Source organism: Sylvia atricapilla, chromosome 11 (genome assembly GCF_009819655.1).
Source record: "Sylvia atricapilla isolate bSylAtr1 chromosome 11, bSylAtr1.pri, whole genome shotgun sequence".
In the NCBI taxonomy this organism is placed as follows: domain Eukaryota; kingdom Metazoa; phylum Chordata; class Aves; order Passeriformes; family Sylviidae; genus Sylvia; species Sylvia atricapilla.
This window is the reverse complement of record NC_089150.1, coordinates 5,100,330-5,122,216: the sequence shown is the minus strand read 5'-3', so window position 1 is coordinate 5,122,216 and position 21,887 is coordinate 5,100,330. Positions and strand designations below refer to the sequence as shown.

The 21,887-nt window shown below is 46.0% G+C and overlaps 2 protein-coding genes and 1 long non-coding RNA gene across 3 annotated transcripts in view; 2 read left to right on the top strand and 1 right to left on the bottom strand.

Annotated features, from left to right (window-relative positions):
* Positions 1 to 21,887, top strand: part of LOC136366265 (uncharacterized) — a 302,489-nt gene that overhangs the window by 256,996 nt on the left and 23,606 nt on the right. The window lies entirely within an intron of this gene.
* Positions 1,875 to 11,900, top strand: ARL6IP5 (ADP ribosylation factor like GTPase 6 interacting protein 5). The gene is made up of 3 exons (XM_066327212.1): positions 1,875 to 2,153; positions 9,649 to 9,866; positions 10,186 to 11,900. Exons 1-3 carry the CDS (start codon positions 1,978 to 1,980, stop codon positions 10,356 to 10,358), a joined length of 567 nt encoding a protein of 188 aa, XP_066183309.1. The 5' UTR covers positions 1,875 to 1,977; the 3' UTR covers positions 10,359 to 11,900.
* LMOD3 (leiomodin 3) lies at positions 13,721 to 20,103 on the bottom strand. The gene is made up of 3 exons (XM_066327198.1): positions 19,626 to 20,103; positions 16,412 to 17,782; positions 13,721 to 14,249 (listed from the first exon to the last, which is right to left on the bottom strand). The coding sequence occupies exons 1-3, from the start codon at positions 19,920 to 19,922 to the stop codon at positions 14,223 to 14,225; spliced, it is 1,695 nt and encodes a 564-aa protein (XP_066183295.1). The 5' UTR covers positions 19,923 to 20,103; the 3' UTR covers positions 13,721 to 14,222.

The window sequence follows — 21,887 nt, the reverse complement described above, 5'->3', positions numbered from 1 at the left end:
CGGGGCCGGACACACGGCCGGGATCCTCTTACACACCTCCGATCCCCGCAAACCGGCCCGGACACACTGCCGGGACCCTGCCGGACACCTCCGACCCCGATAACCGGCCCCGATCCACTGCTGGGATCCTCTCAGACACCCCCGATAACCGGCCCCGATCCACTGCTGGGATCCTCTCAGACACCCCCGATAACCGGCCCCGATCCACTGCTGGGATCCTCTCAGACACCCCCGATCCCTGAGACAGAGAATCCCTCCCGTCCTGCCTGCCCGCACCCTCATGATCGCAGTCATGATCAGGGACCTCCCTGCGCCCGCCTCTCTCACGATCACAGTCATGGAATGGTTTGGCTTCCAAGAGACCTCAAAGCCCATCCTGGCCACCCCAGCCATGGCAGGGACACCTTCCACTACCCCAGGTTGCTCCAAGCCCCGTCCAACCTGGCTTTGAACACTTCCAGGGATGGGACAGCCATCTGGGCAGTTTGTCTGGACAGCCTGTGCCATGGCCTCACCACCCTCACAGGGAAGCATTTCTTCCTAATATCTAAACCTACTGTTCATCAATTTGAAACCATTCCTTTTTGTCTGACCACTCCAGGCCTTTGTATATAGTCTCTCTCCATCTTCCTTTCAGCCTCCCTTCAGGTCCTGAAGGCCACAATTCGGTCACTCCAGAGCCTCCTCTCCTGCAGGCTGAACCATCCCAGTTCTCTCAGCCTTTCCTCACAGGCTGCCCCATCCCTTGAATCACCTCGGTGGCCTATTCAGGACTCAGAACTTCCTGGGAGCCATGGAAAGGATCCTTGAGACAAAGTGTGTGGAGATCACGGTGCCTTAAATCCTTCAGGAAGGCTGGAATCCAAATGTGATCAGGCTCGGGCTGGTCGCTGCGTGCCACAATGGCTTTTGTCTTATCAGCACTCCATGGGCAGGGCCTGGGCAGGGACCACGCACAAACCAGTGCAGACCAGGAAGCAGATGAGCAGGACTAACTTGGGCTGCACTCAATTCTTGGGCTCCCAAACGTTAGGGATGTAAATCCTTCACAGATGGAGCTGTGAGAAGCACACGCCAGCCTGCTTACATTTTGAGGATTTTGCGTGTTCGTTTGAGTGTTCCAACATTGACTGCTGGGGTCAAAACACCACAGGCTGCTGGCACCAGCCTTTCTCTCCAAAGGTATGGTCGCCCTGTTGCCCATTTGGGAAGCTCTCTAAACACAGTTTGGTTTAGAAAGGAGATATTGTTTAATCTGCGCACGCGGAAGTTTCCACAAATCAAGCACCCCAAGGGGTAAAAAGTTCCACCTATTATATAGTACAATTTACATGAACCCGCCTATACACTAAATATTCTCCGCCCTCCTAATGCATATTTATTTAGGTGATGTAATCTTACGCAATGACTGAAACCCGAAGTTCCTTTTTTTATTAGGAAAATTCTGTTGCAGAAATTATCAGACGACATCAGTTACTTTCCAAAAGGTTAGAAAAATTCCTCCTGAAGACAGAAAATTCAGCCTGAAGACAGAAAATTCAGCTCGAAGACACCAACCCCACTAGCAGAAACCCCCTGTGCCTCCCTGACGCTCCTGACAGTTCTCGTAGTGCCCTCCCCACTCATCCCTCGCTTCACAGATGATGCCAAGTGGCTTCCCCACGTGAACGTTCAACGCGCATCACCACTCGCTGAAGGAACAATGAATTTACAGCGATTATTGACAGCGGCCCCTGGCAGCTGCCAGCCCTGGGCGGTGACACACGCCTGTCACTTGTGCTGCCGCTCGTTCGCTCGCGGCTTCAGCAGCGCGGAGCGGCGGGGCCGGAGCGGAGCGGGGCCGGTGCCGGTGTCGGTGCCGCTGTCAGTACCACCGTCGCTGTCGGTACCGCTGTCGGTAGCACCGTCGCTGTCGGTGCGGAGCCGCCCCGGGGCGGTGCCCGGCTCTCCCGAGCCTGCGCGGCGGCGGCGGCGGCCATGGAGGTGCAGGTGGCCCCGCTGCGGGCCTGGGACGATTTCTTCCCCGGCTCGGACCGCTTCGCCCTGCCCGACCTCAAGGACATCTCGAAATGGAACAACCGCGTGGTCAGCAACCTGCTCTACTACCAGACCAACTACCTGATGGTGGCCGCCGCGCTCGTCTCCATCGTGGGGTCAGTGCGCGGCGTCGCGGGGCCGGGCCGGGGCCGGCGGCTGGGCTGGTCCCGCTGCCCGGGCGGGGGATCTGCGACCCGGCCCGGTGCCACGGGAGAGGGCCCGGCCGGCCCGGGAGGGATGTGGGAGTACGGGACGGGAGCTGTCTTGCCCTTCCTCCCTTCGCCTTTTCCCTTCCTCCCTTCGCCTTTCCCCCTCTTTTCCCTTTACCTTCTTCCACTCTCCTTTCCCCTTCCCGCCCCTCCTTAAACCTCTGGTGTCGTTTAAAAATACAGAGGCCCGGTTCCTTGGCGGGGGTGACTCGGTAGCAGTCGTGCTTGTGGTGTGTTGGTGGGGTGTGACCGGTCCCTGTTCCTTATCTCCCTTTCCCACGGGCTGCTCCTCCGGCGCCGTGCCCCGGGGGCTGCGGACACCGCGCCCGGCAGAAGGCAGCGATGCTCGGGGTGCGGGATGTCGCTGCTCGCGGAAATCGGAGCCGCATCCTGCGCAGCGATCTGTGCTTCCTCCCGAACCTGCCCCCCGGGGCTGCTCGGGCTGAGACGCGCTCGGCTTTGAATTTAAAAAAAATGCATAGATAAAATCTGCTCTGTGTTACTGTTCTAAAGTAATGTCCAGGGCAAGCCGTTCTTATTTCTGAACTAACTCATACAGAAAAAAATCGCTACAGAATAAATAAGGCACCCCTTCATTTCGTTTTGGTGGGCAGGATTCAGACCTTCGAGGTAGGACCATCTGCTGGTACAGTGTTGTGTCACACCCAGCATTCCTGAAGGGAATCAGGAAATAACCTTATAATCACCTTTTGAATCAAAGGCTGTGTGATTCTATTTCAGGTATTGCTCTAGGATCTTTGGTCAGAAAGCTCTTAAGCAAGACATGCAGCAGAACTGATGATTAAGCTTTACTTATGGAAACTGAAATACTCCACTCTTCTCAACAAGCAGCAACGCACAAATGCTTAAATTGGAGAACTGCCCAGCCACCAGGCCAGAGTGGCTTTGGCTGAAGTACATCTTATCTCTTATGTTGCAGAGGCTTAAAATGATTCCCCTAAATCAAATTTTTTGAGGGGGGAGCAGTAAGCATTCTGCATCCTGTTAGGGCTTCTGAAGCTGTTGGCCCAGCATCTAAGTTGATAAAGATTCTCTGGCTCACAGGGGACTTTGACCTGTGCTCTGTGGAAGGATAGGCTCAGAATCCTGCATTTTCTTCTTGATGTATATGATGGTTTCAGGTTCAGTGTAGTGGCATAGGCCTTATTCTTGTGTATTTTGGTGGGGATACATTGCAGCGATCTTTACTCGGCTGGCAAAATGAGACTTCCATGGTCTTGCTGTTCTTCTGTCACTTTGTTCTAGACTTGTGTGTTCATTACCCTTGTTTAGCAGCACTATGCTGTAGCCAGCTCTCAATGAACACATAAATCACAGTGTCCCTGGAAAGCCAGAAGACAGCTCTTCTGCCCAAGAAGATGGGAAAAGAATGTAAATAATTCTGGTGTCTCCAGTCATAAAACAAGGATTGCAGCAGCATTTACTCACCCTCCTAAATTCCTCCTTTTGAACTCTTGATTGCTTTTCTTCAGATCAAGAGAGATTTATCTCCCACTTATTTCCTATTTATCTGCTGAGGTAGGAGGTGGAGGAGGAAGAGAGCCACAGAAGATGGATACTAATATCAAAACTGCAATTATAATATCTTAATATTGAGTTATAACCCTCTGTGTTGATAACTTATGGATGAACAAGACCTGAAGTGGGATCTTAATCTCAGATTTTGTTACTGCATGTGTCAGAGTCTTTGGTATATTATAAGTCTGGTTCTTCTAACACAGAAATAAAATCAGATGGGAGAAGAATTCTGAAGGAAATGGGATAATACCTCAGTAGAGAAAAAGTATCCATTTCTTTTAATAAAAATATTTTTCATTTGGCCAGACTGTGGCTTTGGAAGAAAGGTAAAGAACGTTCTCGTGATAAATTTAAATTGATGACTAAGTTGTCTTTCACTTCATTCTGTAATGGGCAGGAACCCCTGATAAATGATGAATCATGGCTTTTTAGGAACTCCAGGGCTGTGTCCAGGCCAAAGGGCAGGATTATTGGAACCACTAATGGAGTCGTCTTCCTGTGATCAAAACTGAACTTAGCCTGTCACCAACTCTACCTGCTCATAAACCATCTAATTATATAGACAGACTTGAAATGCAAAGATAATATTTTCAGCTCTTGCAGTACTGTGGTTGTGCTGGGCTGACACAGAAATTGTAGCCTAGAGCTTTCTTGATGCTAGAACTACAGTGCTCTGTGCCACAGCTTTAGTTTACTGCCCTCCTACCACAGAGCTGACCTCTCCAGCCTTTTACCTTCCCTCCACGAGGTGTAGAATAACCTTACCATGAGCATAGTGGAATTGTAATGATCTTTACTGCATCTTTTCCCTGCCTTTCTCCCTCTGTTTGCCTTCTCCTGTAGCTACTCTTACCTGTAAATGAAGTTCCGTGCTTTGTAGTAATGCAGATTTTACTTTGAGCCTACAGGGCTGGGTAGAAAATAATAAATCAGTGAACAAGAAACTAAAACTCATGAATTAGTTCCACTCCACAATATACAGGCTGGTGGTGGCAGCCACACTCTCTTCCTGCAAATTCCTTTAAGAAGGACTCTGGACTTGTCTGCTTTTTCTTTTTTCCTCCCCCTCCTCCAACTCTGTTGCAGTAGATTGCTGATAAAAACCAAGATCTTGACAAAAGTCTGCCCTTTCTCCCAGTTATAGAGGAACTGGACTCCCTGTTCTTACCCTGAGCCAGGGCCCTGTCACTGTGAGTCCTGTATGAATTTTTATTAAAATCAGGGCCTTCAGTGCCTCCCACATCTTGCAACTTCCCTCAAACAGTCAATTTGGTTAATAAGTGAAATTCTTCCACCTACTCCAACAAGGCCTCTCTATCATGTAGTTCAAACTTAACTACTTTAAATTAATGTAATTTCATCTAAGCTTTTGTTGCCATGTACTTGCTAAAAATCAGCTTCTAAATCTGACAGTTTTTAAAAAGCATGCTGAATTTTGGAATGATGCATCAGAGAGCTCATTCTGTCTTGGAATAATGTTCTCCTTGCAGCCTGAGGTTTGATATCTCTTTCCTTTGACACTTCTTCAAAGCGTCTACTATCCATCTGTACAACCGCAGCAGCCAACAACTGTGTCATTTTTTTTTTTCCATGTTTCTTCCCCAGACCACCACCTTAGCTGATGTACTTGTAGTGAATCCCTTTGCTGAAACAAAGGCTCCAGGGCAGCAAAATGTTTAGTTTCTCTCATGCTTGATGAAAGATTAAGAATGAGCAAGCAAAACACATAATTTTAAAACATGTTGCATAATAATATTGGTGCATAACTTCATAAAGGTCTGGCAGTTCTGCAGGCAGGAATCTGTCTCTTGTTCTCAAAGCCATGCAAGTGAGCAGCAGTAGGTACAGAAGCATTGCTAAATCCATGGATGCTGAGGGCTATCCCCCAAGAAAATTTTTATGTGCTAGCTGTAGTTACAGCTCTATAACCTCAGTGAAGCTCAAAGTATGGGAAGAGAGGAGGCAGAACTTCAAGTTATTTAAATTAATACAAATGAGCATATTTTAGTGCTCTAACCTGCCCACTGCTTGGGCTATGGTGGAGCAAAAGGGCTTCCAAGAAGGAATTTTCATGCTTATTTCAGCCTAACTGAGCTGCTCTAAATAAAAAAAAAAGTGTTCTCAATGACTGCCAGTCTCCTACTCAGTGCCTTTGTTCAGACTTGCCTGGTCACATGCGAAAGAAACAGATGTGACAGCAACTGCTGAATAATGACCCCAAGACAGTCATCTAAAATGGAGATGGTACGAGGATGGAGCTATCTTGTTTTGCTTTTTATGGGGCCTATCCTATTTCTGGGCTTGTGCTGCTGGAGGCTACTTGCCTTACACAAAGGATGTGCCTTGCCAAGCTCTTTTTTCCATATGCTACAGCTGTATGTCCTCCCCCTCTCCTGCTGTAAAGGCTGTGCACAAGTGTGCAAGTATGAAACTACCTGACAAGAAGAGGTGATGTGATAACTCACTGAAAGTGGAGCTTTTTGTGTCTTCCTGCTCCTGTGTGAGAATTCTGACCTGCTTTGTGATGCATGTAGGGCAGAGCCTAGAAATACGAATGTAGTTTATAAGAAGAAAGTATTTAATCTTCATCTGTTTCTGCTGGCCAGGAGTAGCTGCCAGGACTTCTTCCCACACAGCTGCACCCCCAGCATCGCTGCTCTCCTGAGGGATTGCTTCTACCAATACAAAGTGTCCCCTGGTCCTGCTTGACACAGGACAATGCCTCTGTCCCTGCAGCCATCCGGGATGTTGTTTTTCATGTATTTGTTTTCCCTGTGTCTACTTTGTATCTAGGTGGATACTGAAGGAAACTGAATCTGAGTGATGGCTTTTCCTTGTCACCTTGTCCCAGCTGTACTGGAGGTCACAGCACCCCACCAGGGTTGTACCTTGTCACCAGAGAAAATAAAGGAGTTTTCTTCTCTGGGCTGTTGGCACCCCCAAATGCAGTTAGTCCTGCCACACTCACTGCTTTCAGGGTCAGAGAAGTTAGTGGGTTTTATGTCCAACCCTAAAAGAGTTTTTCTTCTTCCAAGTCCTCTGAGCAGTATAAACTCAAGTCACTATACCCTTGCTGTGCTGATAGTTCTGTGCATTACATTTTTAGGTATTTGAGGTCTCATAAATCCCTGCTAAAGGGAGTTATATTTAGAAAGTATCTTGTAACATATTTAATGGCTGGTCACTTACCTTTTCTTGCATCTCTGAAAGCCTTCCAGCCTCCTTGCCTGAGCACAAATTTGTCCTGTTGTGTTCTGACCTCTGTATAAATAAGGCCAATATCAATCAGTGTTGGTGGTTCAACAGTAAAGTGACTTCTAAAGCTGTTATACAGCTCTCTTTTTCCTCCATCTCTATTCTAAAATTACATATCCCTGTTTTTTCCTTTACAGTTTTTAGCTATTGTGTTATTGAGAGCAGCGTGCCAACAGATCTGAGTGAAACTGGATAATGGAGTTCTGCCTTCCTGAAAACTGCCATTGTTGTAGAAGAATTTTCCATATATGAATTTCTGGGATCTTAGATAGTGCTGTAAATTATGCTGTGGGCGAGTCAAGCAGTAAAGGGTGGCTTTGGCATGTGACACCCTATCCAGCACTGTAATCACCACTAGTGAAGTCTATGGACACATGGCTGATAATCTGAATACTGGTTTTCAGTGGCAACTGCAGTCCCCATCTGTGCTCGTGTGGCTCTGAATGCCTTCACTTGATACTTCTGTTCACTGTTCCCTTGTACACGTTGGAATGCAGCCCACTTCAGAAAACATGTGATTCAAATCACTTTCCTCAGAAAAGAGGGATCTTCTGAATGCATTCTCCCCTCACCCCTCTTCATATCCCTTACAGGCAGTCAGTTACACAGAGCCTGTGTAACACCAGAAAGAAATGTAGAGCAGAGAGGTCTTTGCATCTTCCTTATAAATATGGAGGGATGGTTCTTCACCACAGGTTTCTGAAGTTGTAATAAGAGTAACAGGAAGCGTAGGGATGATAAGGCTTTGAGAGTATTTTCCAGGCACATGGAAAGTGTAGAGTGGAGCTCTGCCTAGATCTTTGTTGCTTCCAGGATTATCTTGTCCATGGATTTTTAGCAACAAAAATAGATTGCTGTGAGTTGTGTAAGTTTGGCCATTTCTGCTCCAAGACAGCTGAGGTGTGGAGGTAAATCCTACTTTAAGAATCTCTTATGTCCAGGAGCATATTTATAACCCAGGCACCAGTGTGGTCCAGTCATGAGTCACCCTCCTCCTGCTGCAAAGGAGCACAGATGAAACTTCTTTCCAGAGCAATGCTGTTCACATTTTCCAGCCTGGAAACTTTAGATTGACAATTCAGAGCTAAATATAATCTGGCTGGCTGCAGGGAGTGACTCAAATGCAACAAGCAAGTCTGGCCTGTCACCACTTCCAAAAGGCCCGATTGGCTTTTCAGCATGAGTAGCAGAAGCAGGTGGGGAGCTACTCTGAATTTTAATCTTTTTCTGTCCAGTTGTTCTGTCTCCTGTTGGCACAACTAACACGAAGAATCAAGAGCTAGTCCTTGCTTTGAAATAGTTCTTGGGGGTTCTTCCTGCTCCAGGAAAATGCTCCCTAGTGCTGCAGGTAGAGTGTTGGCAGTACCAGCAGATTTCTTCCACCTAGGCCGGATGTGAAGCACAGACCACAAACCATAACATCCTCCTTGGCAGTGGGGAGGAGTGGTGAGTCACTGGGCATGGTAGCTTTGGAGCAGCAGGATGAGCTGCAAAGTCTGCAGGAGTAAACCTTGAGCATGTCTGGCTTTATCAGGGTGGTGTCATGCTGCTGCCATAGTTGTAATAGCCCAGAGGCCTCAGCTGCTGTGTAATCAGATCAGTGCATGCAAAAGCCAGAAAATCAGAATGCACATGAATTCACATAACTTAATACCATTTAAGTGAAATACCATAGAGCCTGGACTCTGGGTGAGTACAGAAACAAGCTCAGCAAAGTTATTGCTGAACACTTGATTCTGAACAAGCTTTAAATACTTGAGAAAGTGGTTTAAGCAGGTGACGTTCTTGCCTTCATCCCAAAAAGGGACTTGCTGTTTATAGTCCAGTGCTGATCCACTTGATGGCTTAGTTTGCTTGGAAACTCTGATAACAATAACAGAACACAAACCTAAGCAGTGACTCTTGCTAGGCCTAGCTCTTCTTCCCTGTAAGGCCTTTTTCACATACTCCAGTTCCTTCTGACTCTCAGGCATGCTTGCTTGGGACTGGACCTCCATCTGTTGTGCTAAAAGTGGTGAGCTCCTTTTGCAGATATATACAGTTCTTTTTTTTGAACGTAAACCAATGAGAAAGTTTATTCAGAAATGAGAAGTAGCGAAGTAACCTCCTTTACTCTGTGTTCTACCTTTCCCATTTTGCCAACCTAGACAAGATAGCATGAAGAGCTAGTTCATCTGAAAGGCCTGGCCTGAGCCTGGTTTTGGTCATATGAAGGGAAAAGATCAGTCAACGTTGTCTCCATCTGCTGTCTGGATGTGCTGACTCTGGGTGTGATATCAAATGAGTTGATTGCAGAGGTAGGAGGGACCCTGGTGGGAAATGCTTCCATGGTGATGTGCTGCAGAAAGTCATCATCCTGAGCTAAGCTCAGAAGAGAACATAAAGACAAAGATTATCCAACTTCAGTGTTAAGGGTTTCTTCCTGAGTTGTACTTTTTACTTTATTTAGCTCCTGCTAAAGACCTTGGTGAAGGTCTTGACAGTAGCAATTGCCTTCTCAATGCCTTACTTCCCTAGTAACATTACCACTGAGCTGATCCTATATGGACACAAGTCATAAAGGTTCTGAAACTGAACTCTTTGTTGTTGTTGTTCCTCTTCTCTCCAGCTTTCTGAGTCCCCTGAACATGCTCATTGGTGGCACTGTGGTGGTGCTGGTTTTCCTGGGGTTTGTGTGGATGTCACACAACAAGGATATACTCCGCAAGCTGAAGAAGCAGTACCCCACCACGTTTGTCGTGGCCATCATGCTGTCTAGCTACTTCTTGATCTCCTACCTGGGGGATGTCATGGTGTTCATGTTTGGGATCACACTTCCTCTCCTCTGTAAGTATTTCTTCTCTTCTCTAGGGGGGTAAAGATGTGTGACTTGAGCTTTCTCAAACAAGTCTGCAGAGTCTTAAGTCGGCTGTTAACTTTGCTGTCTGTGTTTAAATGGCCCCAAAACAGAACAGGGGGAGGGCACACTAAGGAGCACAAGCCATCTTTAATGTTATTATTAAATGGGTACCTGTGGTTACTTAAGCAGGCATTGATACATCGTCATCTTGCAGTGCTGTCACGGCGCTGAGATGTGTCTGAAGTGCTGCAAGAAGTCGGCATTCCTTGGGCATTAACAATTCATGAGTGTGTTTCTGTCATGCAGTGATGTTTGTCCATGCTTCCCTGAGGCTCCGGAACATACAGAACAAGCTGCAGAACAAGATGGAGGGGATAGGCTTGAAGAAGACCCCGATGGGCTTCATACTGGATGCTCTAGAACAGCAGGAGGATAGTATCAACAAACTGGCTGACTACATATCTAAAGTGAAGGAGTAAGCAGCTGCAACGTGGCATTTCTGCCTGTTGCAGGGGTGTAGTTGCTATTTACTATTGTTCAAGCTTGCTTTCAGTTTATGTACAAAACAGGAAATGCATGTGGTACAGGTTAATAGTTGCAGGATACAGGTATTCCAAGGTCTTCAGGGCTCCTCTAAGAACAGCAACTTTTTTTCTATTGTATAGCAAAATGTTCTGGTGTTTACACACATACTGACTTAACCATGTTTGCTTGTCTCTTCTTCTGGGGGTAGAGGAGGAAGAGGTAGAAACCTATGGAATGCAATTTCTCAAACTGTCTTGTAGCAAATTGGTCTATTAAAGCAACATCCCTTTCATCTCAGTTCTAAAATATTGCAGTTTAGACAGGTTATGCTGGGTAGCACCTTTCAGATGCTCAGGTGAGCTGGAATGTATCACAAGCAGGTATCTCTTGCATCGTCCAAATCCCTCCCTTGAGTGCTCTGTATTACAGAGACCATGTTACCAGCTTAACTGGCATGTGGTAAAACTGTGCAGTGCTTGTACCCAGTCTGGGTGCCTGTCCTCACCTCACAGCCCTCCTTTAGCAGCCCTGAAACAGTCTAAATAGCTGGAAGCATGAAGAGTATACATGGCACTGCCTGCCAGTCCCAGTCACATTTACCTTCAGGCTCTCCAAAATCCTCATCCATAGAACTGCTCCCCTCTGTAGGAGAGCCAAAACTCCTTGTGTACCAGCTAAACTCTGGCCAAGCATGGGAGAAAAAGATAGGTTGGATGAGCTGGGTTTCTACCCCATTGATGTTTTTAAATACTGCTACTTTAGGACTTACCTGCTTTAGTCTGCACAGGCTGTTTGTAGATGGAGGTGTATGTGTGTTCTTGAGTGTAGGTCATCTTTTTCTTTCCTCTCACCCAGAATACAAAGAATACAAGATCTGTTGACTCTGTACTTCCAACACTCCTCAAAGGAATAGACTGGATTTCAGGTTTACAAGTAAAAGCAATAAATGTCAAGATAGAAATTTTGAAAACCCATTCCAAATTCATGAAGATATTTGCCTGTTAAAACTCCTGATGTTGAAAGCAGTGTGGGGGATTCTTTTATATATACACAATTTAACTGCCAGCTCTGATGGAATCATCTTGATAACAGGAGCTTACCAACAACAGAGGGGGAAAGTTGTCCAGGTGAGACTCCATTTCAGATATTCTTGCATTTCTCTTTTCTAACCAAGTAATTAATTTAACAAAAAAGCAAGGATCCTTGAAGTTGAAGCTTTTATGTAACTTGCCATGCTGTTTTCATAGTGAACTGTGTAGAACTCTGAACATGTCATTCCATTTAAGTGTTAAGGTGATCAGTATTTATCAAAAATGTCTGTATATTCCAGCTGAAGAGTCAATGGCCTGTTCCTCACTCGTAGCGCATGGTCTTTGTTTTTTGAAAACTGTTTCCACACCTAAAGAACATAGTAGCCTATGACTTCATCATTACAGTAGCATTTTAAAAACTGCACAGTTACGAAGAAAAATAAATTCTAATGGTTGGAAACGTGAGCTTGTGCCTGTGTCTGTGGTTGCGGTGGTGAGAGATCTCCTGTCACCCTGGGGCTCATGCCACAAGCCCGTGCTGGGGATTAAGCTGGTGGCTCTGACTGCTCTGTGTCAGCTTTGTTGAGGCCTAAGGGACTTCTGAACTGAAATGTTCCAGCCTTGCTCTTGCATCCTTAAAACAGCTGCTCTACAGAGGTGGAATACTTACGGTATTTCTTCATGCACTGCTGGTCTCTTATATAACTCAACTCGACTTAACTGGGATTTCACTTTTCTGTTAATTACCTGAGAGGGATTTCTGCTTCTAGGATTACTGGGAGCTGTGCCTTGAGCAGTATTAGTACCAGCTCTGCTGCAGTCAAGCCAATGGTGTGATCTCTGTGTCTGCCTCCCTCCTCCTGAGATCACGGCGAGGCTGCTCGGTGGGAGAACATGGATCAGAGCAGAGTTTCACAGGTCATGCTCTACACACCCTGGAAATTCGTGTTTGGCAGCTTCTGGGTGTAGCAGTAATTGGTGCCTGGCAGCTTGAATTGGAAATTGTAAAGTGTTATATTATATATTCCTTTGTGCTCCCCTGTCCCAACTGCTGCAGTCTGAGCTGCAGCAGCCTGGCCTTGAAGCCAGTCTGGAGAGCAGTGTGCTCCAAGAACTTTCCTGGGGAGTTACTTGGTGCATTTGTCACTTGCTGCTGTGCTCTGTGCAAGGGCTTGGTTGGAAGTACCGAGCTTCTTCCTTTCCTACTCTTCTTTACAAAAAGAGAGGGCTGCAATGAAAACGACTTTCATTTTTTATGTGGCTTCCCTGTTATGTGATACTAGCTCTCTCTTGGGCAATACAGAGACCAGCTTTCCCAAGTGTGGAGCATCAATTACATTTGCCAACAGAAGCAGAGACGTGAGAAGGAGAAGAAGCAGCGAGAAGGAACTGTACAAGTTTTGAAGGTGGAGACTGGAAAGAGACCAAGTGATAGGTACCAAAAGGACAAGAACAAATGAAAATTTGAACAAGTGATAGTAGATACTGCCTTGGATTCAAGAGGTCCTGGACATTGCTGTTACTACAGGACTGTTAAAATTAACATGGGAAGAGGGAGCAGGGTGGGACTGGGATTTAGCTGCCAGGGGAAGGTTGCTATTAGTTACCACTCAGAGATTAACTCACCTGAAGGAAATCCTGCCAGGAGCTACAAAGCTGTGCTTCAGATCAAGCAGCCACAGGAAGGTGCATTTTAGCCCAGGGAAAGCCTTTGTTCTTTCCCTGTGCCTTACAGCTTTAAAAAACAAAGAAAAAGGCCCCTAAACAATTGGTCTCTCATGGATGTATTTCGCAAGAGTGTGACTTACCTGTAACTGCTTTACCAGAAGGACAGCAGAAGAATTTAATGTGATTATAAAGAGGGAGGAGAAAAAAAAATCACAAAAATATTAAGGAAAAACTAAATTGAGTATATACAGGTTTCACCTCTTCAAATCCAGCCCTGCCAGGATGTGACATCCTATTCACACATCATAGTAGGAGGAATGAGGAGTTTCTTTAAACCCTGGAAATGAGGTGAGGCTCATCCTCCTGCCACAAAAACAATGTGGAGAGAGACCTAAAATGGCATTTCAGTGCTCTCCAAGGTGGCTGCAATTCAGTATTGCAGTAAGACAGAGGTGAATCACAGTTCTCAAAGCAGAGCATGGCATCATCTTTTAAATGCTGATCAGGTGCAATACCCACTAGACATGGTTCTGAAATAGAGGGAGCTTAGAAGGTGTTCCTTGTACCAGAGCAGTCATTCTGTGAGTGCTTTGTTAGCAATGGAAGTGCTGCACACATCTTACAGAGAGAGCTTTATTTTGTTTCTGTTTCCTTAGCCTAAAAAAAAATGAAGCTGTATACATGGAATCCAAATACATTTCTCACGGACAAGAGAGTAATAAAGTAACATGTGTGTGAAAATAAAGATAAAGCACAGCGTGTTCCTGCAGAATCTGGCAGCAGAAGGACACCGTGGAAGCAAAATAGTTTGCTGACAAACGAGAAAGACAAGGTTATTGATGCCTCTGAGAAAATACTCCCACAACAAACTGAAGCCTCCAATCCACTTGGCAGACAGATGGCAGCGGGATTGTTTGATACCTGATGGAAACGCTTAGCGCTGACTTTTCCCATGCCAGCCGTTTTCACCACACTGATACAAGTGTGTGCTGCAAGTTTTGTTCCCAAAGAGTTGAATACACCACCTGGGCTCTGCAGAAAACATCTGCTGAAACAGTTGTAAGCAAAACTTGAATAAGTCCTTATTCCAAGTTGTTTTCTTCAGGTCAGTCTGGTCTCTCACTCCAGTTGCTTTGGCAACGGCACCTGGACAAGGACATGAAGGATTAGGAGGAGGAAATTTCTCAGTCTTATTTACCAGGTCAGTCGAGTCTAATACAAACCCTCAGAAACTAAAAATATAACGGCTGGGAACTCCAAGGAGTTCTGCTTGGGAACTCTCTTTTGTTTGGAAAGCCCCATTTGCTGTTTGCAATGCTTAAGGTCCAGGAAATCAATTTGAAGGCATTGAGTCCCACCACAGAGAGAACAAACACCTGTCTCAGCTCAAGCAGTAAAATTCCATTTTAGAAATGAAGCTGAGGGAATTGAGGCAAAAAAGAGTTACCAAGATCATAGAGGATAGGGAGGGTAGCACCCTAATGCCCCAAATCCAAGCCAAGTGGTCTGGTGACAGAGGCCAAAAAAGAACCAACCCAAAAAATCCCCAAACAATCCACTGAAACAAACTACCCCAAGCACCCTATACATGTGTCCATCATTTCATCATTCCATGGGCTCTTAACATAGCTGTTGTTATCTGGCATATTTTGGATGCACCATGAATTGATCTCTCTCCCTTTAACCCTACATCTCTCATGGATAAAATCCTCCCAATCATTTTGGGGGGGAATGGCTGGGGTTCAGTATCACCCCTGGCACATGGCAGCACCCAGGTTTCTCATCACTGCTGTGCAAAATAAGGGCTGTGCCTGGCAGAGAGTGAGTGCCATTGTCCTCCACCGTCCTGAGGGCTGGGAAGGCAGCAGGTCCCACGGCCATGAAGGACCAGCCTCCTGTCACCAGCATTATTTGTGAGCTTTCCACAGGCAGGTATTATTGTCTGGGATGTGGAACCAAAATGCAAATCCTGGACTGGCCTAGAATGGCCAGAAATGCCCTGAGGAGAGGCCTTGGATGCAGCCAAGTTGGAGTGGCCAGCAGAAACTCAGAACCCCAAATCTTGCCTAGGGGACAGAATGTTCAGGGTAATCCCGGACCAGGATCCAAGGTCACTGCAGGACCTGTCCCTGACAAAATATCAGGACGAACTACTCTGGAATTACTGAGGAAATAATTATTTCTTTGTAGGTATAAATTAAAGCGAAACTAGGTCCACTATATTAAAAAGTCAAAATTGAAAGAAAAAATTAATTACAAAATACTACATGACTGTTTTTAATTACAAGGGATTTTCTGTCCTCTTCCTCAAGCCTTGACAACACAAACAGGCATCAAGCTACAAAAACATCAGCCAGCTTTCAGGATTTCTTAAATCAATGCAAGGGAATATAACAGGTCAGGAGAGCAAGAGGTTAAACCTGGTGGCCAGGATTTTGGGAAGCAAAATGAATTTGGTACTCAAGTGAGAGCATACCTGAGAGGCAGTTTTCAGTTTTGGACTGGCATTCTCAAAGTCAGGATGATGTTGAGCTCACTTGAGTTGGCCACTGAGCCAATTTTCAGTGGCAAAATTTTCCATGAAAACAAATATAAAATCCTCTACAGTACCACTACTTTCTTCCCATAACCTCGTTCCATCTTCACTGCTGGTGGATCTGATTTCTTTTTTTCCTGTTAGCTCTAGAATTTTGCAATTGGTCTACATAAGGACAAATAAAAGAATGAGCAGCAAAGGATCACTAAAATACACTCCTTGTTTCTGGGTGAGGCAGGCAGGAGCAGGGCTGCAGACTGAGTCCAAGCTGGATTTCACTGTGTGCCAAGTGACAGTGCTCACTTGTGTAAAGTGAGAGCTAAGGAAAAACACAGCTATTGAAGAGAGAAACATGGGGCTTTATGGGGGACTAATGTGAAAAATAATACCTGTTGTACTCATGAAACAATTGTCTTCTAATAGCATGTGCCTGTCATAACAAATACACTATTGTGAGTATGGTAAGGTTGAGTTTCTGTGGGTTTGGTCCCCTCCTGAGTGAATTTCCTTTCTTTTACCTTGTGGATGCAGACACTGATGCTCAAAGCTGCAGCCTTGGTGCTTGCAGTGAGTTCCCTGCACAAGCCATACCTCAGTGCTGCTGGAAAACAACACCCTGCACGCCAGGAGTGGCAGCCTGACACCAAGGGGTGACAATGCCATGTGCAGGTGCATTTGCCAGCCCTGCCAATGCCCAACATTTCCAACCAGAGCTCAGAGCACAGCAGGTGACTGCCACTCCCTCCCCTCAGTGCCACCACTCCGCACTCACCGGCTTGAGATAAGCGACGTTGCTCTGGCGGATGTCATTGAGGAGCTGATCTCTGGGGGTTATTTCCACCAGGGGAGGAGGTCTTCTCCTGGGAATTGGTTTAAGTGTTTTGATGACGTCCTTGAGGTTGGTTTTCTCAGCAGGCTCCACGTACTCTGGCACAGGGTTTTTGCGCTGAGTCTTCTTCAGCTTGACCACTTTGAAGCTGATGGGTTTTTCTCTGCACGGCTGCTCGGGTGCTGGCGGCCTCGTGTTCTCCTGCCTTTTGTTCAGTGACACAGCTGCAGGGACAGGGGGTTTGGGGGCTTGTGGGGGCTCCTGCATCCTCAACTGGGGCAGCGGTACCCCCAGCATTTCCCACATCCCTGGAGGCAGCCCAAGTCCATTCTCCAGCATCGCTATCAACTCTTTCTGCTCTTTCATTTGCTGCTGCCTTTGCCCCTCTTGCCTCTTTTGCCTTTGCTTGTCCAGGTTCCTGCTGAGCAGGTTGGTCACCACCATCCTGGGCCCCGGCAGCTCGAAGTGATAGCCCATTTTAAGGAGGGTGGTGTTGGCTTTCAGCAGCCTGGCGATCTCCATCTCTGCCTGGTGGCCCAGCAGGCCCCTCTGGTTGTGGAAGCGGAGCTCCGTCAGCGTCTCGTTGTACTGCAGGCAGCGCATGATGGCCACGATGCCTTTGCCAGAGATGAAGTTGGAGTCGATGTTGAGGGTGGTGATGCTCCTGTTCTCCCTCAGCATGTTGGCCAGTGCGAATGCCACGTTGTCATCAGCCCCCACGTTGGCCAAGCTGAACGTCTTTACGTTCTTGTTCTTTTTCATGGCGTTGACAAAATCGATCAGCATTTCCTTGGGGACGTTTTCTATGTTGTTCAGGTTGAGCTCCTTCACGTCTGGGTTGTTTTTTCGGACTTTCTCCAAGCTGTCTTCTAAATTGGTTTGATTCCCTGAAGGCCTGGCACTTATCTTCATGAAGCTGGTGTCCAGTGCTAATTTCTGGGGGATGTTCAATTTTGATATTTTCTTTTCATTCTCCTTAGGCTTTTCTTTGATTTCTTCTGGTTCTGTACCTGGCTTCTGACTTATCTGGTTGCCGTGACTATCCTCATTGGTGCAATTTTCCTTTGTTTCCAATTCAGTCTCACTTTCTTCTTCTTCTTCTTCTTCCTCCTCTTCCTCCTCTGCTTCTTCTTTCTCATCCTCCTCCGCCACTCTCTCCTTATCACTTCCATCTTTCTTGGTCTCCCCAGGTTGTGTTCTTGACTCGGATACATGCTCATTTTGGTAATGTCTCTCTTTTCCCTCTGGCATCCTCCCACAAGCCACCTCAGCACTGCTGCCAGCCTCTCCTTCCATCTCCTCCGCAGCACTTCTCTGAGGAAGACAAAACCTCACAGCTGAAATATTTGGAAAACATCTTTGTTACAATAACCTTCTGCTCAAATAAACACATAGCAGCTGGATTTAGATCCCTCTATGCCCATACAATAGAGAATAACCCCTAAAAGTGTCATTGCTGTAAGTACAGGCTGTACCAGCTTGCTTGGGAACACAGGAACAATTTGTTCCTAAAGAGACTGCAAACCAGTTTCTCATCTCTGCCTACTAAATTAAGTCCTGAAAATTAAACCCTGAACATATTTAATGATATGTTAAGATGGTCTTTGAACCCTTCTAGGGGTTAAGAGTTTCTGATCCAAAGTCTCTTTCTGGATTTAGTGCAATCTTTATAATTTCTTTGACAAGAGAGAGTTTCCTTCATATGCCACAAAGCACTGGACATCAGTGTGAACCCCTGATGGTTTGCTCAGCCCAAGGAGGAGAGAAGAGGGCACTTTGTGGCCTTTGTGGAATCATCCAGTACAAGGCCACCTGCTCTGGCAGTCCCAGAGCATCACACCTAAGGCAGCACCTCACTGAAGATAGAATAATAGATCAGTTTGGAGAGATAAGAGATATCCGAAAGTCCAGAGATAAGAAACCAGCCGCTGCACAAAGCAGTTTCTGGGCAATGAGGCTTCTACCACCCAAATAAATTAGTTGCAAATGTCTACCAATTCCAGAAACACTCCTACCTGAGACTTTTCTTTGTCAAGCATCTTTGTGCAAGCGATTCTTCCATCACAGAGAAATGCTAATAAAGCACTAATAAAATCCAGCTATTTCCCTGAGATTTGCGCTGTTTCGGGCAGGAGAATGTCACGGCTTGTGCTGCACCCAAAGTCAGACAAAATGGTCCCAGTCACTTCTGTCCTTGGGGCTGTGGTGGTGAATGGGTTTGGCATGGGGATTTCTTGACCAGCTGTGAATGCAGCAGCCAGCTCCACGCCCAGATTTCAGGTTTAACCTCAGAAGTGTTTAAAAAATTGTCTCTTTGAATGTAAGAGTGTTGCAGGAGGAGAAAAATCCCACAGATTCCCCCTGGTCTCCAAAAGCAGCCCATGAAACCTGCCCTGGGAAGTCTGGGATGTGCTACATTGGTGTGTATTAGCAAACCACTGATATTTAAAACAAAAATAAAATAAATAAGTTACCTGAAATTCACTTCTAGTGAACTTCACATTCAAGTATGGATGTGTTTCATCTGGCCAAGTTTCAATTCTATTAACCTATTTTTAAGTGTAGCCCTCATCCTGAAAGATATCTAAGTATGACCTTAACTTTATTTCAAAGTCATGGGGATAGTCAAATACATTTAAACACTGTATTGAGTAGGGTTGAACCAGTTCCCAGAGTTTGCATGTTTGGTTGTTAGCAAATGTTTCACACTGTTAAAATACAGTGGTTTGGGATTTTTCTCCAGTATGTCACTAAATTCTGTCAATTAATAATTTAATTTGCATGATTAATATAATCTTCCATGGAAAAGCAACATGCTGTTCTTCCATATGCAAACTCAAACAAATTAGAGTTACATCCTCTAAAACTGATCTTGTGACATTTTCTCAGTGATTTGCTTTACTCAAATCAGAATTAAGATTCTTTTCTATTAAAAAGCTAAAGTAAATATTTGGGAAAAGCAATTAAAAAATTACTAACCCTGACATCAGCCCAAGCTGGATTCTATCACTGATGAGGCTTTTAGGATTAATCTAAATTTGTTTGTACTCTACCTTACGTAAGGGACAGAAGCAGAGGCAGGTTAAGGTATTAAAGCTATAAAAACAGATCCCACTGCTGATACATAATAAGTATTTGTGATTTTTTTGCTTGTTACCTCAGAGGGCAAGAGGGTGACAGGAACTCTCTCATCCTCCAGCATGCGTCTGGATGCCTTCTGCCAGTACAGGTAGTCAACCAGGGACCTGTGGTCGAAGCTCCCCGTGGGGGCTTTCTCTGTCTGATCCCTCTGTATCATCCCAGTCGGGACTTCAGGGTCTGGGGCCATGACTTCCATCTCACTCTGCAGCTCCTTTAGCTCCTCAGGGGACAGGTTAGCCAGGATTTCATCTTCATCAATGTCCTCGGCACACACGTCTTCATCGGAGTTTTGGTCAAGTTCAGACATGTTCATTCTTCCCTCCTTCCTCTAAGACTTTTCAAATCTAAAGAGACAGATAAATTTCAAAGGATTTTCTTCTTTTTCCCCCGTCACTAGCAGTAGTTGATCCGGTTAAATCGACAAGTTCATGTTTTGGTCATGAGCTGTGGCAGCTCCCGGGCTCAGTGCGGGACACAGCCCGTGCAGCTAAGTCTATATTAAGCTGCACTTGGCTGGATAAATAGAATTTATGGCGATGCTCCATTTTCAGCAACCTGTCAGCTGTGCAAACCCTTCTGACATTTCAGTGCAGCTGGTGTGTGCCCCGCTGAGGGAGGCAGAAGAGATGTTCCAGAGGATTCCCAGGACACTGCGCCGCTCAGGGCTTCACCCCGCGCTGGATCGAGGGACATTCATGGCACCTGTGAGATGTGCAGGTAAAACCCGGCCCCTGGGAGGAATCAGAAAGGTCTCTGTATCCATAACATCTCTATCTCAAAAGGGTCAAAACCCACAGGCCTTGCACAGCCTTTGGCCAGGTCTAAGCCCTGACTGAGCATCACAGGGGGCTTTGGTGTGAGTGCAGCCACCCTCAGTTGGGGACCTCTCCCAGGCCTCACATCCTGCGTAGGGGAAAGTCCTCCAAGATGGAAAAAGGTGGGCAGAGCTGGTACAATATGCACCTTGTGCCTGGGGACAGAGGTCCATGCAAGGACAGGCACCAGCCCTTGGAAGCAGCCTGAGTGCTCCCAGGGAAGCATTTCCCATGGCACATCCCTGCTCCCATCCAGGGGCAATGCTTCTTGACTGGCCTGTCCCTATCATAAACATCATCTACACCCTCAGCTCTTCTTGGCTGACAGTTCATCTCAGGCTCATCCTTCTCCTACTTTTTACCACTTTTAAACAGAATTAGTAAGCAGCTACAAAGATTTACTTTATTACATTTGTAGACCAGATGTAACTCCCCAAACTCTTGTTTTTGTTAGGTGTCCATCTCATCTAAGTGTCTCCTTCTTCCCAATGTTTTATAGGCTGCAAAATTCATGCAGCAAACCAGAAAGCCACACCTCCAACATCACCCTGTGCATGGTTTCTTTGTAACAGCAGAGTACCAAGGGTGGCTAATTTTGTTACTCACAGTTTGAGCCGTTCATTGGATTAGGAAGATTTCCTCTCATAATTTCAAATTTTCTTTGCAGGGGTGTCAAATCAAATCCTCACCTTGCAAATGCAGCTTCCATAGGTGCAAAACCATGGGAGAGAGGCTGTGAAACCATGCCTCGCCAATTTTTAAGCCATATTTCTCATCACAGTCTCAACCACACTCTGCTGGAGTCTGCCAGCAGCAAAATAGGCTCTGCATGATAATGGTGTCTCTTTACTGTGTTTTGTAACACAAAACGTGGAGTTCTAAACCCTGTTAACCTCTGTTAAAAGTCCATTATCCAAAGGTCCTCATTTGATTCATGCTGTTACACAGCAGGGAAGAGGGCAAAAATTTAGGAACAGAGTAAGTGGTAAAGGAAGAGAGAATAAAAACCCAAGCCAAGAATGCAATGGCTCCATTTGCTCCTTTGGCATTTCAGGGACGTTCTTATCCTTGTTTTATATTATGCAGTAGCAAGCACAACAGCAGACCCACACATCAATCTATCTGCTCCAGCAGCTCTAAGCCCCAGCGATTGCTGCCCATAATAGAGCCCATAAATGGTTTCCTGATGTTATCAAATAAATCAGTGCTCTTCAGTAGCCGGAATGCCACTCTCCCAAACGATGCACTTTGGGCCACAGAAGCTGTCTATTCAGTGCTTACTTCTCACTTGCTAATTTCTTGACTGTAAATAAAGCCCCATGCCACCTTCTTGGGTTTCCATGATCTTCAGCCAGGCCATCTTGGGCCATGGTCTTGTCAGATCATCTAAGTTAAGCAGGGTCAAACCCACAAAATCCTCTTGAGAAGGAAAACAGGAGTACTGAGAACACTATCAGGTGTTT